This window comes from Mobula birostris, chromosome 25, assembly GCF_030028105.1.
Source record: "Mobula birostris isolate sMobBir1 chromosome 25, sMobBir1.hap1, whole genome shotgun sequence".
Taxonomy (NCBI): Eukaryota; Metazoa; Chordata; class Chondrichthyes; order Myliobatiformes; family Myliobatidae; genus Mobula; species Mobula birostris.
The window spans coordinates 15018438-15034471 of NC_092394.1; the positions used below are offsets into that span (position 1 = coordinate 15018438).

The 16034-nt window shown below is 42.2% G+C and overlaps 1 protein-coding gene across 2 annotated transcripts in view; it reads right to left on the reverse strand.

The window, feature by feature from the left end:
* aspa (aspartoacylase) overlaps nucleotides 1–8665 on the reverse strand; it is a 69973-nt gene extending 61308 nt beyond the window's left edge. For both annotated transcript variants that reach the window (XR_011883133.1, XM_072243202.1), the window contains exon 1: nucleotides 8270–8665. Coding sequence is in view for 1 of the 2 variants with exons in the window: in XM_072243202.1 (XP_072099303.1) it covers nucleotides 8270–8508 (239 nt within the window). In the remaining variant the exon portion in view is untranslated. The remainder of the gene's footprint in view (nucleotides 1–8269) is intronic.
* Between the last annotated feature and the right edge of the window lie 7369 nt (nucleotides 8666–16034).

Below are 16034 nucleotides of genomic sequence, written 5' to 3' on the forward strand. Positions count from 1 at the left end.
TCACCACAAACTCCACGTCACCAACGCCACCTGAATCTGAAACCGGAAAAGGAAATGCGATTGCATACGATTGTGAAATATAACTAACATGCCAACGAGGGTGACAACCTTTTGTGCGCAGTTTGAATTGCTTTTGTGCGCTAGTAGCAAAAGATGTGCGTGTGTGGACACCTCAGAGGGAACACTCTGATGAGGATATTGAGCGGAGTCAGACTCGGTGTCAAGGGTAGTCGGCTTCAAACTGAATGGGGGGGGGGTGGTTTATTTGTTGTTAAGTTTTAAAGTTCTCTAGCCTAGAGAGCAGTGGGTGATGGCTCATTCATTTTATCCAACACTAAGATGGGTTTTGTACTATTAAAGTTTAAGGAGAGATTGTTAGCAAAGTGGAGTCGAGACAATGATCCTCTTCAGTGGTGGCAGAAGCTTGAAAGACTGTACGGTCTTATTTTGTTTGACCCCAGCTTTCAAGTAACTATTGGTATCCTCCCCCCACCCCCGAAGATGGTTTATGAAGCTGAAGTCAATGATGTAGCCCATAGCAGAGAATCCATATTCTAAATACTCTACATTTGAAGAGCTTTACATTCTCACTAACCACTGGAAACAGAACATCTTTACTGCACAGAAGCAGGCGGGCACAAAGATAGACAACTTGAACTAAAAACTGCAGATGCTGGAGTTCCTAAACAAAAACTGAAAACGCTGTTACCGTACAGCACAGGGACAGGCCCTTCGGTCTACACTGAAATGCTGGAGGAACTCAGCAGGTCAGGCAGCATCAATGGAAATGAATAAACAGTGAACATTTCAGGGCAAGACCCTTCATCAGGACTGGAAAGGAAAGGGGGAGACACCAGAATAAGGTGGGGGAGGGGAAGGTGTACAAGCTAGAAGGTGATAGGTTCCAGGTGAGGGATAAAGTAAGTGGTTGGTGGAGGTGAGGGATAAAGTAAGTGGTTGGTGGAGGTGAGGGATAAAGTAAGTGGTTGGTGGAGGTGAGGGATAAAGTGTAAAGCTGGGAGCTGATAGGTGGAAAGGTGCTGAAGATGATGGAATCTGATAGGAGAGGAGGGTGGATCATGAGAGAAGGGGAAGGAGGAGGGGCAGTAATAGGTGGGTGAGGTAAGAGGGGGGCCAGAGTGGGGAATTGAAGAAAAGGGAAGCAAGAGGAAAAGTTACTGGAAGTTGTTTATGATATACTATTCAAGCAGTATCAGTGGAGAGAGAAACACAGTCAATATTTCGGGTCATGGATTTGAAAAGTGAGAAAATAATTATGTGACAGTAAGTTCCAGAGAAGATGAAGATGGAGAAAATAGGGGGAATATTTAGATCATAGAACAGAGTACAGGCCCTTTGCCCCACGATCTTTTGCCGACCTTTTAACCTATTGAAGATCATAAACTTTCCCTCCTTTACTTTTGCATATTACAAATTGAAATTAATAATTATAAATAAATAATATTGAAAGCACGAGCTGTAGAGTCCACAACCTAGAATCACTTTCAAGGACTCTATGTTTTCTTTCTTTTTTTTTAACCTTTTCCATTTTTTTATATGTATAAAACTACAATTATTTATACATTCTTAAGTACACATTGAGATGATATAAAAGGAAAATAAACATTTAAATAGATAATTATGTACTGTGGTAAATCTAACCTATTAGGCTAAGTAATGAAATTAGTTGTTAAGAAAAATGGTAATAATAGTTTCCACACAACCCTTCTGGACCATTTCCACTGGTCCAAAATGTTGTATACAAGCCTATATACCAACCATTGTAGGTGTTTTATATTCTAATTTGTTCATGCTTGCTCCTGCCCGCAGACATAATTATCCAATCCCTATGTACTTATTTACTTAATTTTTTCATTTTTTTATCCCTTTCCCAAATCTTTCCCTTTACTTGTGTTAATTCTCTATTTTCCAAAAAAAAACCAAAAAAAAACAAACATTTAGACTAGGGGTGCTTATGTTAGCAATAATACTGTGTTGATGAGAAGAGCAATATAAATCATTAGGAGAGTCATCTAAAGTCTGCTCGCATTGGGGTTATATATTCAGTCCATTTATTCCAGATTTGATAAAATTTTTCTTTTTAAGTTCTCAGGGAGTAAATCAACTTTTCCATTTTAAATATTTCCAAGATAATTTCGTACCAATCTTCTAATGTAGGTGGTATTGGATTTAGCCATTTTCTAGTAATTGATTTCTTACTTGCCGCTAAGAGGGCCTGCAGCAACTTTATATCTTCCTTCTGTTCAAGGAACAATACATGCCCCAAATAGAGCGTCTCAAAGTTCAGAGGTATCTGGGACCTAAGTACCTTAACTAATGTTCTATGAATACCTTCCCAAAATAGACTTAATTTAGGGCAATCCCAGAAAATATGAAAATGATTTGCCTCCTTGGAGCCGCACCTTCTTCAACACATCACAACAACTCATGTTTTCAATATTATTTATTATTTGGTTTTTGTTTACGTATTTGCATAAGTTGTTGTCTTTTGGTTACTTGTCAGTCTTTGTGTTCAGTTTTTCATTGATTCTATTGTTTCTTTATATTTACTATGAATGCCTGCAAGAAAATGACTCTCAGGGTAGCATACGTGACCAAAGGTGGCATCCTTCACACAGTTCACAAAACTACTTCTTTTACATCTATTATTACTTCTTCATCAAATACGATTCTCCTACTATTGAAACCTGCAGTTTACACTTTGATACTGTTTTTACGGACCGATTGAGCGATCTGGCGCTTTGTTGTTTCTGAGGGAAGTTGGTGAGGTTTTGAGCGAAGTGTATGGCCTGGAGGCCCAAGAAGCCTGGAGCCCATGACCAACTCCATTTCCAGTCAATTAAAGTGTCAAGGAAGATTGAAAACAACAAGGACAAGAGCAGAAGGTAAGCAGATGCTCAGCGCCATCGGCCTGCGTTTGACAGGTCTCTCTCGCTCACTGTTGCTGGAGGAGGGTGCCAGCGTGTGACCAGTCCCTATCTCGCTCACTACTGTTGGAGGAAGATGCCAGCGTGTGACCAGTCCCTATCTCGCTCTCGCTCACTCCAGCCGGAGGAAGGCATGTGACTTCGAACCGTCTCTCTCTCTCTCCCCGCCTCTTGTTGATGCTACTGCAGGATGGTGCCGGAACCTTGGGGCTTGGGCAAGGTTTAACGGATTTTGGTTTGCGGATTGGACAAGGCAGCTCATGTTACGATATATTTCTGTTTGCTCCTTTTTTAAATTATGATTTTGTTTAGGGCAGGCTCGCTCTGCACCCTGCAGTCTGTGAATGACACTGTGCTAAATTGAACTGAACATTCCCAAAGGCTGGGCATTTCGTGCTTTCTTTGAACAGGTTCCCTGGTTTTCCTTGTTTCGTAGCTGTCTGTGGGAAGAGAAGTCTCAGGGTTGTATACTGCATACATACTTTGATAATGAATGTACTGTGAATCTTCGGTGACATGTATGTACTTTGATAACAAATTTACTTTGAACTCCAGCACGGACCTCATAATTTTCATCAATGTACCCAAGAGTCTCCAAAATGTCCCAAATGAATCTGCCTCTACCACCAGGCCTGGCAGTGCGTTCCATGCACTGACAACTCTCTACCGTTATGCTTTCCACAAATCATCTTAAAATTATGCTCTTTCATATTAGCCATTTTTGCCCTGGAGAAATGTCTCTGGTTGTCCACTCTATCTTCTTGCACACCACTATCAAGTCCCTTCTCATCCTCGTTCACTTCTTTGTGATAGGTTACAGACCAAAGTTGTCAAGGTAACAATTACTTTTAAAACAGGAGGCTGGAACAGAAAGAAAGAATCATACTGAAGCACACATTTGTTGGGAGCAGAAAAAGTGGAGACGTGAAGTAGTTACAATCAGTAGTATATCTTGAGGGCTACATCATACCAGAAGAAAAATGGGATTCTGCTCTTTAAGCTTACGTTTGGTATTGTTTGGGTTGACAGACAGAATGGTTGGAGTGGCATTGGGAGGTAGAATTAGGTGGTTGGAAACTCTGTATTGCTGGTGGACGGAATACAGATGCCCCACAAAGCAGTCGTCCAACCTCTATTTGGTTTTCTGGTGCAAGAGCAACCACATCACCAAAAACAAGATACCAAATTAGAAGCGCTAATGAATTTCTGCTTTATCTAGAATAACTTTTTGGGTCCCTGTCTGGCGGAAGGGAAGAGGTTAAAGGGGAGGTGCTGCATTTTCCACAGCTGCCAGGAAAGGTGCCACAAAGGGGGAAGTGGCTGGTGGAGAGGAATATCTGGATTAGGGAATTACAGGGGGAATGGTCCCTGTAGTTTCCCACATTTTTGACATAGCATCCATCATCAAGGGCCCCCACCATCCAAGCCATGTTTTCTTCTTACTGCTGCCATCGGGAAGGAGATACAGGAGGCTCAGGTCCTACAATACCAGGTTTAGGAACAGTTATTACCCCTCAACCATCAGGCTCCTGAACCGGTGTGGGTAATTTTTCTCACCTCAACTCTGATGTGATTCCACAACCTATGGACTCACTTTCAAGGACTCTACAACTCATCTTCTCAGTAACTTATCTATCTACAAGTTTTTTTTGTTTATTTAGTTGCACAGTTTGTCTTCCTTTGCACGTTAGTTGGCAGTCTTTGTGTGTAGTTTTTCCATTTGTTTCTATTTTTTTTGTGTAATGGGTTTCTTCTTTTATGTTACTGCGAAGGCTAACAAAATGGCTTCTTTGTTATGTTATAATTAAAATGGCTTTTCTGTAAAAATAACTGCGATGTAAGGAATTCATTCTCTCTCTCTCTGCTTGTTTGGGTTATATTATTGATAAGAGGAAAAACGAACCAATTGGGATAGATGTTATTCTTTCTTGTGTGTCTGTAAGCTATTATTTCATGGAGTTTTGGCGCAGAAGACAAAGGGGGACAAAGTGAGGAGACCCGATGCTGTAAGCTGGGCGGCGGGACCGACCCTGAGCGGGAGTCCAAGGTGTTCGGCGAGGAGAGAAGCCAAAGACAGACTCGTGTGGAGCGTCTGGTCCACCACTGTGGTTGGTCCCAGGCGGCGGGTCGAGGAGGTCGGAGGGGATCAAATGGTGGAAAGAAGACTCCGTTACTTGAGCTCCAACTGTTGTGCACGAAGTGGTTGAATTTGATAAGTGTGGCGCCTTTTATTTTCCTTTTATATTTTATCTCTATTAATTATATAGTTCCAGTAAGATCTATAAAGTGTAATCATTTAATCGCATATGGTGTATTGTCTGTTATTTGGCGGTGTGGGGTACATCACACAGCATCCACACAAATTTGGTTACCCAGTTTGGTGGGGCCGAAGGCTGCTCCCCCTAGATGAAAGCCAGCTGAGCGAGCCTGAGGCTTACCGGGGGCTACATTTGTTCTACTGTGAATGCCTGCAAGAAAATGAATCCCAGGGTAGTATTTGGTGACATACACTTTGATAATAAATTTACTTTGAACTTTGATATTTACTTGTATGTTTAGCCATGTTTTGATTGGGCTGCTTGCAAGTAACATCTCCAAGGGTCAAAGGTATTTAAAGATGTGAAAATAAGCCAGTGGTCTCCTGTTTGTTTCTTCCAACCAAGAGCCAGAAATTTACTAGTAATTGCCAATCAGCAAGCTCCCCTCACTATTCCTGGCAGGTTACAACAGGCAGATTAGTATCCCTAAAGGGATAACACCTCCTAGAGGACCACAACCTTGTGGTTTGGAGACGTGCGTGCCTCAATGACCTGGTGAGCTATGCTGACTGGAGTCAGGGCTTTATGCTTTGGCTCTTGGTAGTATCAACCAAACCAAACCAAACAGGTCAAAGGGTAGAGGCCAGACTAAGAGTGGTTAGGCATTGATAAGGTTCCCCATGCAAGGCTCATTCAGAAAGTAATGAGACAAGGGATCCAAGGAGACCTTGCTTTGTGGATCCAGAATTGGCTTGCCCACAGAAGGCAAAGGGTGGTTGTAAATGGTTCATATTCCGCATGGATGGGCCAGTGGTGTTCTGCAGGGATCTGTTCTGGGACCCCTCCTCTTTGTGATTTTTACAAATGACCTGGATGAGGAAGTAGAAGGGTGGGTTAGTAAGTTTGCTGATAACACAAAGGTTGGGGGTGTTGTGGATAGTCTGGAGGGTTGTCAGAGGTTACAGCGGGACATTGATAGGATGCAGAACTAGGCTGAGAAGTGGCAGATGGAGTTCAACCCAGATAAGTGTGAAGTGGTTCATTTAGGAAGGTCAAATTTGAAGACAGAATATAATTTTAATGGTAAGATTCTTTCTTGGCAGTGTGGGGGATCAGCAAGATCTTGGGGTCCGTGTCCATCGGACACTCAAAGCTGCTGTGCAGGTTGACAGTGTTGTTAAGAAGGCATATGGTGTGACGGCCTTCATCAACCATGGGATTGAGTTCAAGAGCCGTGAGGTAATGTTAAAGCTAATCAAGGCCTTAGTTAGACCCCACTTGGAGTACTGTGTTCAGTTCTGGTCACCTCATTACAGGAAGGATGTGGATACTATAGAGAGCCCAGAGGAGACTTATGAGGATGCTGCCTGGATTGGAGAGGATGCCTTATGAGAATAGGTTGAGTGAACTTGGCCTTCTCTCCTTGGAGTTACGGAGGATGAGAGGTGACCTGATAAAGGTGTATAAGATGATGAAAGGCATTGATCATGTGGATAGCCAGAGGCTTTTTCCTAGGGTTAAACTGGCTAAAATGAGGGCCATAGTATTAAGGTGCTTGGAAGTAGGTACAAGGGGAATGTTAGAGGTAAGTTTTTCACACAGTGGTGGGGGCATGGAATGCCCTGCCAGTGACAGTGGGAGAGGCAGATACAATAGGGTATTTTAAGAGACTCTTGCATAGGTACATGGTGCTTAGAAAAATAGAGGGCGATGCAGTAGGGAAATTCTAGGCAGTTCCTAGAGTAGGTTACATGGTCGGCATAACATTGTGGGTCAAAGGGCCTGTAATGTGCTGTAGATTTCTACGTTCTATGTCGATGGGATGAGGCAGTTTAAATGGTTTAGCATGGGCTAGATGGGCCAAGGGGCCTGTTTCTGTGACTCTATGGTCCACAGGTATTCCAGGTTTGGGGGTTCAGCTCAAGGTTAACAACCCTGATTGGTCAAAAAAATTGTTATGGAAACTACATATTAAGAATCCTTCTATATTTGTGTGTGATGGTATTCCTGAGTCTCCACACGGGATTTGCAAGGCTGACGGTAGTGAAAACAGTCCTGTACCATAGAGGCAGAAATGAGGACCGTGAACCACACCTGGACACACTAGAGAAGTTGACCAAGGACAGACAGAGATGAAAGACATTCGTTGCTGCCCCGAACACCAGTGGCATAATGGGCAGCAAATAATTGAAAGGAAACAGTTCATTCAAATTCAACACCATTTTTTGGAAGCACAGTAAACAATGGGCTCCATCCACGCCCTGTACGAAGCACACAAAACAGGAGCAGTAGTAAGCCATTCAGCCCCTCAGACATGATCTGCCATTCAATAAGATCATTGTTCATCAGATCTTTGGCCTCAACTTCCACTTTCCTGTCAACCCTCACAATCAGCCTCAAATTTACTACACTTCAGCCTTTATAATTCCCTGGGATAGAGAATGCCAAGGATTTATAACACCAGAGAGAAGCAACTCATCCTCAGCTTGGTTTTATATAGACAACCCCTTACCCTGAGACTCTGTGGTAGTTTTACAATGAAAAATAAAGTTGAGCAAAACGGACATTTCATTTCTGAAAGTTCAGTGATTTCATGTGACATCTAAACCTAAATACCCACCAACCCATCAGGTTCCCAGAGAGATTACCTAAATTTCAGAAATAAAGGGCTATTTTGCCTAATTTCATTGTCACATTCCAAGAATCAACTTAATGAATCCAGGAATCAACCTTAGAACCATAGCCTGTACGGGCGTTATCTCCTGTGGGAGATACTTTGCAAGCGACAGGTATACCTGCTAGGAATGGCCAGCAGTTCAGACAGCCTCTGAGGAGAGAGAGACAGTAACAGAGTCAAAGTTTCAGCTCGCTGACTTTTCTTGCCAGACTTAAAAGACATTTCAGGTATTTCGGATTTTCAATATCTGGAGTTTTTTTTTGAACTAATGTTGAAGGCAAATAGTCTGTCTTGCGAAGGCGCTCCCTGGCCATTCAGTTCTCCCGGGAGTTCCCTAACTCCGGTGCCTCCCTGTGACTGAGCTTTTCTTCACTAAACCCACTTACCTCAGGTTTTCCGCAGTGAAGGCTCGGTTCAAATCACAGTCCACGTAGCGGGTACACCTCATTACAGCCGTCGGGTTGGTCAGGAAGGGTTGAACCTCACACGTACCACGCTGGATCTCAGATTTGTCCCTCAGCCAATGTCTGACCAAAAATACCCCGGACAGTTCATTGCCGTGAGTTCCTCCGAAGACAGCGATCCTGCGTACAGCAGGCAGACAGGCAACTCCTGCGGAGGCCATAGTTTGTGTCCAAAATAACTTCAGCACTAAGAAAACTTTGAAAAATAAAGTTTGATCGAAAATGAAACTTGAGTCGTTCTAGTGAGGCTTGTCGATTGGGCTTAACTTCCGAAAGATAGCATGCTTCTCTTTTTGAAGAGATACCGAATAACGCCGAGTGGACGCTAGGACAGTGAGGCGTTCAGTACTGACAGAGCGATTTTATTAAACATATGGGCGTTTCTGACCCGCCCTGGTAATGAATATGAATAGATCCGCTGTTTATATTCGGATTAACAAGGCTGTTACTCGTGTAATTTAGTCTGATTGAGTTCATTGGTTCTACTTTGCTTTCGGATAAACTTATCTCATGTCCCAAAGGTAGAATCAGGAAGGCGAGGGAGATGGGAATGGCGTCGTTTGGGAACCCTTGGGAGGAGGGGGACTCCTCTTTATCAGAATCAGATTTTAAAACGCTGACGTGAAATTTGTTGTTTTGTGGCAGCATTACAATGCAATGTATAAAAACAAATTATAAATTACAATCAGGCGTATGTATACATACAATTAAATAAGTAATGCAAAAAGAGAACAAAGGTAGGTAGGTACTGTTCATTGTCCATTCTGAAATCTGATGTCAGAGCGGAAGACCATAAGACCACAAGATATAGGAGCAGGAGCAGGCCATTTGGCCCATTGAGTCTGCCCCGCCATTCAATCATGGGCCGATCCAATTCTTCCAGTCATCCCCGCTCCCCTTGCCTTCTCCCCATATCCTTTGATGCCCTGGCCAATCAAGAACCCATCTATCTCTGCCTTAAATAGACCCAATGACTTGGCCTCCACAGCAGCTCGTGGCAACAAATTCCACAGATTTACCACCCTCTGACTAAAGTAATTTCTCCACATCTCAGTTCTAAATGGACATCCTTCAATCCTGAATTCGTGCCCTCTTGTCCTAGAATCCCTTTTAACATTTGGAATGTTTCTATGACATCCTCCCTCATTCTCCTGAACTCCAGGGAATACAGCCCAAGAACTGCCAGATGTTCCTCAGACGGTAATCCTTTCATTTCCTGGAATTATTTTCGTGAATCTTCTCTGAACCCTCTCCAATGTCAGTACATCCTTTCTAAAATAAGGAGTGCAAAACTCACACAACACATCAAGTGTGGTCGCACAAGTGCCTTACAGAGCCTCAACATCACATCCCTGCTCTTATATTCTATTCCTCTAGAAATGAATGCCAACATTGCATTCGCCTTCTTCACCACTGACTCAACCTGGAGGTTAATCTTTAGGGTATCTTGCACAAGGACTCCCAAGTCCCTTTGCATCTGCATTTTGAATTCTCTCCCCATCTAAATAATATTTTGCCTGTTTATTTTTTCCACCAAAGTGCATGACCATGCACTTTCCAACATTGTATTTTATTTGCCACTTCTTTGCCCATTCCCCTAAACTATCTAAATCTCTGTGTAGGCTCTCTGTTTCCACAACACTACCCGCTCCTCCACCGATCTTTGTATCATCAGCAAATTTAGCCACAAATCCATTAATCCCATAGTCCAAAACATTGACATACATCGTAAAAAGCAGCGGTCCCAGCACCGACCCCTGTGGAAATACACTGGTAACCGGCAGCCAGCCAGAATAGGATCCCTTTATTCTTACTCTCTGTTTTCTGCCAACCAGCTAATGCTCCACCCATGCTAGTAACTTCCCTGTAATTCCATGGGCTCTTATCTTGCTAAGCAGCCTCATGTGCGGCACCTTGTCAAAGGCCTTCTGAAAATCCAAGTACACCACATCTATCTCCCTGCTTGTAATTTCCTCAAAGAATTGCAGTAGGTTTGTCAGGCAGGATCTTCCTTTCAGGAAACCATGCTGGCTTTGGCCTATCTTGTGCCTCCAGATACTCTGTAATCTCATCCCCTAACAATCAATTCCAACAACCTCCCAACCACTGATGTCAGGCTAACAGGTCTATAGTTTCCTTTCTGCTGCCTCCCATCCTTCTTAAACAGCAGAGTAACATTTGCAATTTAGAAGACTTACTTACTGACAGTTATGCCACTGGCTTTTAGGGCAGCAATAAAGGTCCTCCATCTCAATAATTCATGGACTTTAATGCGAACAGGGTTAGAAGGAAAACAATAAATGCTAGGCCAAACTAAAACTCTCAAATGGAAAACAAAGCCCACACTGCAGCTGAAAGAAATAACTAAATATAAAAGGAATACTGCTAGTCTTCAGCGTCAGTTGACTCGACAGTCCATTTTCTCAGGCAAGGCAAAATGCAAGCAGGCAGCGAAACATTGCCATGTTTTGCTCAAGTCTTGACAAGCACTACGACAAAAAGAATGGAGTTACATACCATCACAATGAAATAATTATTAGCTGCCACGTGTATATTCATGAGCGCAATTGCTGTATCTGCCGAGCTGCTGAATCCGTGGTTGTGACGATTAAGCATTTCTTGAAAATGGATATTTTTTGTCAATTAAAATAGGGCAGCAAATCAAAGTGTTTGCTGTAAGAAATAACATCTATTTCAGTTGACCATTTTCAGGTAACTTTGGATAAAGGTGTGTGTAATTTTGTAGAGATGTAGGTTGTATTTAGAATATTTCCCATACATTAATAGCATGGGCTACAGTGGAAAGATAATTTATTGCTAATTCCTAACCGTCCTTGAGCAGGTGGGGGTGAGTTGCCTACTGCATACTCAATGGAGAAGCTACACTTGTAAGGTGGGATGTCCCAGAATCATGCTCCAATAACAATAAAGGAATGGAGACATGCTTCCATGTTAGGCTGGTGTGCAATCTGGAGCCGAACATACTTGTACCCATGTCATACCCACAAAGTGAATGACCAAGACATCCTGGGTGGTAGAGAACATAACTAAGGCGATGACGTCAAATGGATAGATAGGGTGAATGCACTCAAGTCTTATTCCCAGGGTTGCAGCATCAAGAACTAGAGCACGTAGTGAAAAGATAAAGATTTAATGAGAATTTGAGGGGCAACTTCTTTTCACAACTGGCAGTATGTATGTGGAATGAGCTGCCAGAGGAAGTGGTTGAGGTTGGTAGTAAAGCTTTTAAGAGACAGTTGGATAGGTACATGTATAGAACAAGTTTAAAATATTATAGGCCAAGTATTGGCAAACGGGACAAGCTTGATTGGAGCATTTTGGTTAGCATAGACCAGTTGGGCTGAAGGGTCTGTTTCCATGCCTTCTGTAATTTGTTGGAGTTGCAGTCACAGTTTGCAAATGGGGTATAAGGTGTACTTTTGCGATGGTCAATTGGGTGATAGTCAATCAGACTGCATTGTGTTGCCGGAAATCCAACCATTTAGACAAGTGAAGAGCTTCCATTGCAATCCTGACTTTTGTCTTGCAGAGAATGGAACGTTTTTAGGAGAGCGACTCAATGCAGAATACTTGGCCCTGACCTGCTTTTGCAGCCACAGTATTTAAGTACAGTACCATGAAAAGATCTTGGGCACATATATAGTATATATAGCAAGGACGCCCCAGATCTTTGCACAGTACTGTAGTAATTTTATGCACTGCATTGTACTGCTGCCGCAAAAAAAGAAACAAATTTCATGATATATGTGAATGACGATAAAACGGATTCTGATATGGGTCTATATTGTGGACTGAGAGTGGGAAGGAGCAGGGAGTGGAAAGTACAAGAGAGATATTTTGTAATGATCAATAAACCAATTGTTTGGAAACATATTACTTTACTTTATTGTCGCCAAACAATTGATACTAGAGCGTACAATCATCACAGTGATATTTGATTCTGCGCTTCACGCCCCCTGGAGTACAAATCGATAGTAAATAGTAAAAATTTAAATTATAAATCTTAAATAGAAAATAGAAAAATGGAAAGTAAGGTAGTGCAAAAAAACCGAGAGGCAGATCCGGATATTTAGCGGGTACGGCCCAGATCCGGGTCAGGATCCGTTCAGCAGTCTTATCACAGTTGGAAAGAAGCTGTTCCCAAATCTGGCTGTACGATTACCTTGCCTGGGGTCTCAGGGCTGGATGTGTCTGCACCCGCGCTACTCTCTGCCCCCAGCACTCTTCCTCTGTCACCTTTCCCACACCTCTCCACCATTCTACCCTCTACCCTCACCATTCACAACATCCTTTGCTCCCTCCAGATTTACAGAACCTCTCTCCACTGCATGTTGATAAACACAGTCCAGCACAAAACTCTCAGGCACCTCAGCTACGTGCCTAAGACTTTTGCATAGCACTGTAGCTGATCCAGTTAGGGTTTTGGTTAATGTTGACAGTTAGATTGTGGTGAATCTGACTATGGTTCTGCTGTTGATTGTCAAGGTGAGCTGATCAGACTCTCACTTACTGGAGAGGACTTGTGTGTCTATAGGCTTGCCAGTTGCCAATTATTAGCCCAGGCTTGAATGTTGTCAATATCTTCTTGTTTGCTGCATAATTGCTTTATTGTCGAAGGAGTTGGGAGTGCAGCCAAACGGAGAATAAACATCAGCAGACATCTGTAGCTCTAACATATGATGGAGGAAAGTCACTGATGCAGCTGCTGGAGACAACTGAGACGAGGATGGTGTCCTGCCTACAGAGGCTCCGGCAAGCACCTCTTTATTAGATATGAATCTGTCAGTGGAAACTTTTCCAACGATTTCCACTTAACAGGACTTCTTGCTACCACATTTATCTGAAGCAGCACATAAAAAAATTCTGGAGGAGCTCAGCATTTGGAGATTTATAATGATTGATGTTTCGGGCCAAGACCTTTCATCAGGACTGGAAAGGAAAGGGGGAAGAAGCCATTTATTTAAATGTTGCTTTGATTTTAGGGACAGTTATTCGCAGCTCACATTTGGAATTCAGCTCTTAGGACCAAAGTTTAAAGTACATTTATTATCAAAGTACTTATGTCACCACATACTTCCTTGAGTTTCACTTTCTTGCAGGCATTTACAGGAAAATAAAGAAATACAATAGAATTGACCAAAAACTATACATAAACAAAGACTGACAAGCAACCAATGTACAAAAGAAGACAAACTATGTAAATAAAAATAATTCTGATAACATGAGAACAAGGGTCCTTGAAAGCGAGTCTGTAGGTTGCAGAATCAGTTCTGAGCAGTGGTGAGTGAAGTTATTCATGCCAGTTCAATGGGTGTAAGGTAATAACCGTTCCTGAACCTGGCTGTGTGGGAGCTAAAGGCTGATTTATACTTGTGCGTCAAATGTACGCCGTAGGTATCGCATACCCTACGCCGTAGGGTGACGTGCACCTCCCCAAAAATGTAACTCACACGTCGCGGCGACGCAGACCGCAACAACTGTGATTGGTCCACTTGGTAGCATCGCATTTCCTCATACGCATTTCCAGTTGCTTTTCTCCGCCATGTCTGTACACTGATGCGAAATAAATGGTTGGAGATGATGAACCAAATTGTCAAATCTACCTGCCGACATCCGAAAATATTTGAAATGCATTTCCTCGCCCATGTCTCTCACGAAGAAACTCACACAGTGGCATAGAAACCCCATCGCCAACTAGCGTTTTGGCGGTGAATTGCAGAGCAACGCAGACACAACTACGCATGCTCGCTATGGCGTAGGGCTACGCAGAAGTATAAATCAGGCCTACGGCGTAGTCCGTACGCACAAGTATAAATCAGCCTCAAGGCCTACACCATCAATCAAGATTATAATGACGCTGCAAGTTAGTAATCATTTGGGCAACAATGACGATTGACAGTAATACAAACCCTTGCACTGCTTTGCTGATGATGGACTGAAAGGCTAGCAATCCATATTCCCCCTGAGTCGTGCACATGTCCACACACACACAGACCTTTAGCTACTAATGCACAAAGCAATTTAAACTGCGCGCAGAAGGTGGTCTCCCTCTACCTCGTTGTCATGTTTAGTATATTTCACGATCGTACACAATCACATTTCCTTTTCCAGTTGATGATGCGGACAGTGTTGACAACATGGAGTCTGTGATGATTTGTGTGAAGATTTCAGAAATGGCTTATTTATACTGTTTTTATTGAAGAGACTATTGATTCACTATGTCAAATTCCAAAGAAGTAAAGGGCATGAAGCGCAAAAGAACTGTTAATTTATTTAAAGAGGAATGGCTAATCAAAAAGAAACTGAGAAACTGTTTAAGTGAGTGTCATTTGGGTATGCTGATGAGAATTCAAAGCTGTCTGTTGGAAGGAGCGTTTATTAGTCTTGACAGAGTTTACAGAGAGTGGGTAAATGCCAAGGGCAGGAGGGAGAAAAAATGACTAAGCAACTTAAATATCTTGTTCAACTTTATGTCTCTTATGTAATTAAGAAACAAAATTTGTGCTGTATGCAATGATTTCCAACTAAAATATCTATCAGGATATTTTGTCAAGTAACTTTGTACTTTAATAAGTTTTGTTTGACCATTGGATTCTTTCAAAAAAGAGTTAGATAGAGCTCTTAAAGATAGCGGAGCGAAGGGATATGTGGAGAAGGCAGGAAAAGGGTACTGATTGTGGATGATCAGCCATGATCACAGTGAATGGTGGTGCTGGCTTGAAGGGCTGAATGGCCTACTCCTGCACCTATTGTCTATTGTCTATTTCAAATAACTTTAATAACATGTGAAAGATTGATATTATTACATGCTATCATATAGTGTATGAGAAGTAAGAGTCATTGATGTGTATTATTTTGCTTCTTTTAAACAACGAACAACAAACTGAACTTGGTAGTTTATTATCCTTAGAATAGCATCAGGTTTACTTCCACTTAAAAGTTCAGTGTGGACATGTTGTTGCCACTGGGTAAAAAATTGCTCAGCATAAGATTTTTGCACACATGGGTCATTACAAAATAGAGGGAACATTGACAGCGATTGACATTCGGTGGCACCAACATCACTGAGCCCCCAATAGCAAGATCATTGAGGTTGCCATTGACCAGAAATTTAATTGCACCAGCCACATAAACACTTGACCACAAAAGCAGGTCAGATGTACAGTATAACTCATCCTAAAAGGTTTAAAAGTTTTCCACTGAAAAGCTTTTCCACCATTGGCAACACACAAATCAGGTGAACGATGGAATACTCTCTGCCAATGTTCCTTCTAATTTATTTTACAGAATCAGGTTTATTGTCACCGGCATGTGATATGAAATTTCTTAACTTAGCAGCAGCAGTTCACTGCAATACTTAATCTAGCAGAGAGAGAGCGAGAGAAAAAAATAATAAATAAAATAAACAATAATAAATAAACAAGTAAATCAATTACATATATTGAATAGATTTAAAAAATGCAAAAACAGAAATACTGTATATTTTAAAAAGTGAGGTAGTGTCCAAAGCTTCAATGTCCTTTTAGGAATCGAATGGCAGGGGGGAAGAAGCTGTTCCTGAATCGCTGAGTGTGTGCCTTCAGGCTTCTGTACCTCCTACCTAATGGTCAGCTGTGCGGACCAACCATTACTCTGAGCAGGAATTGTCTACTTGGCCTGGAGGCTG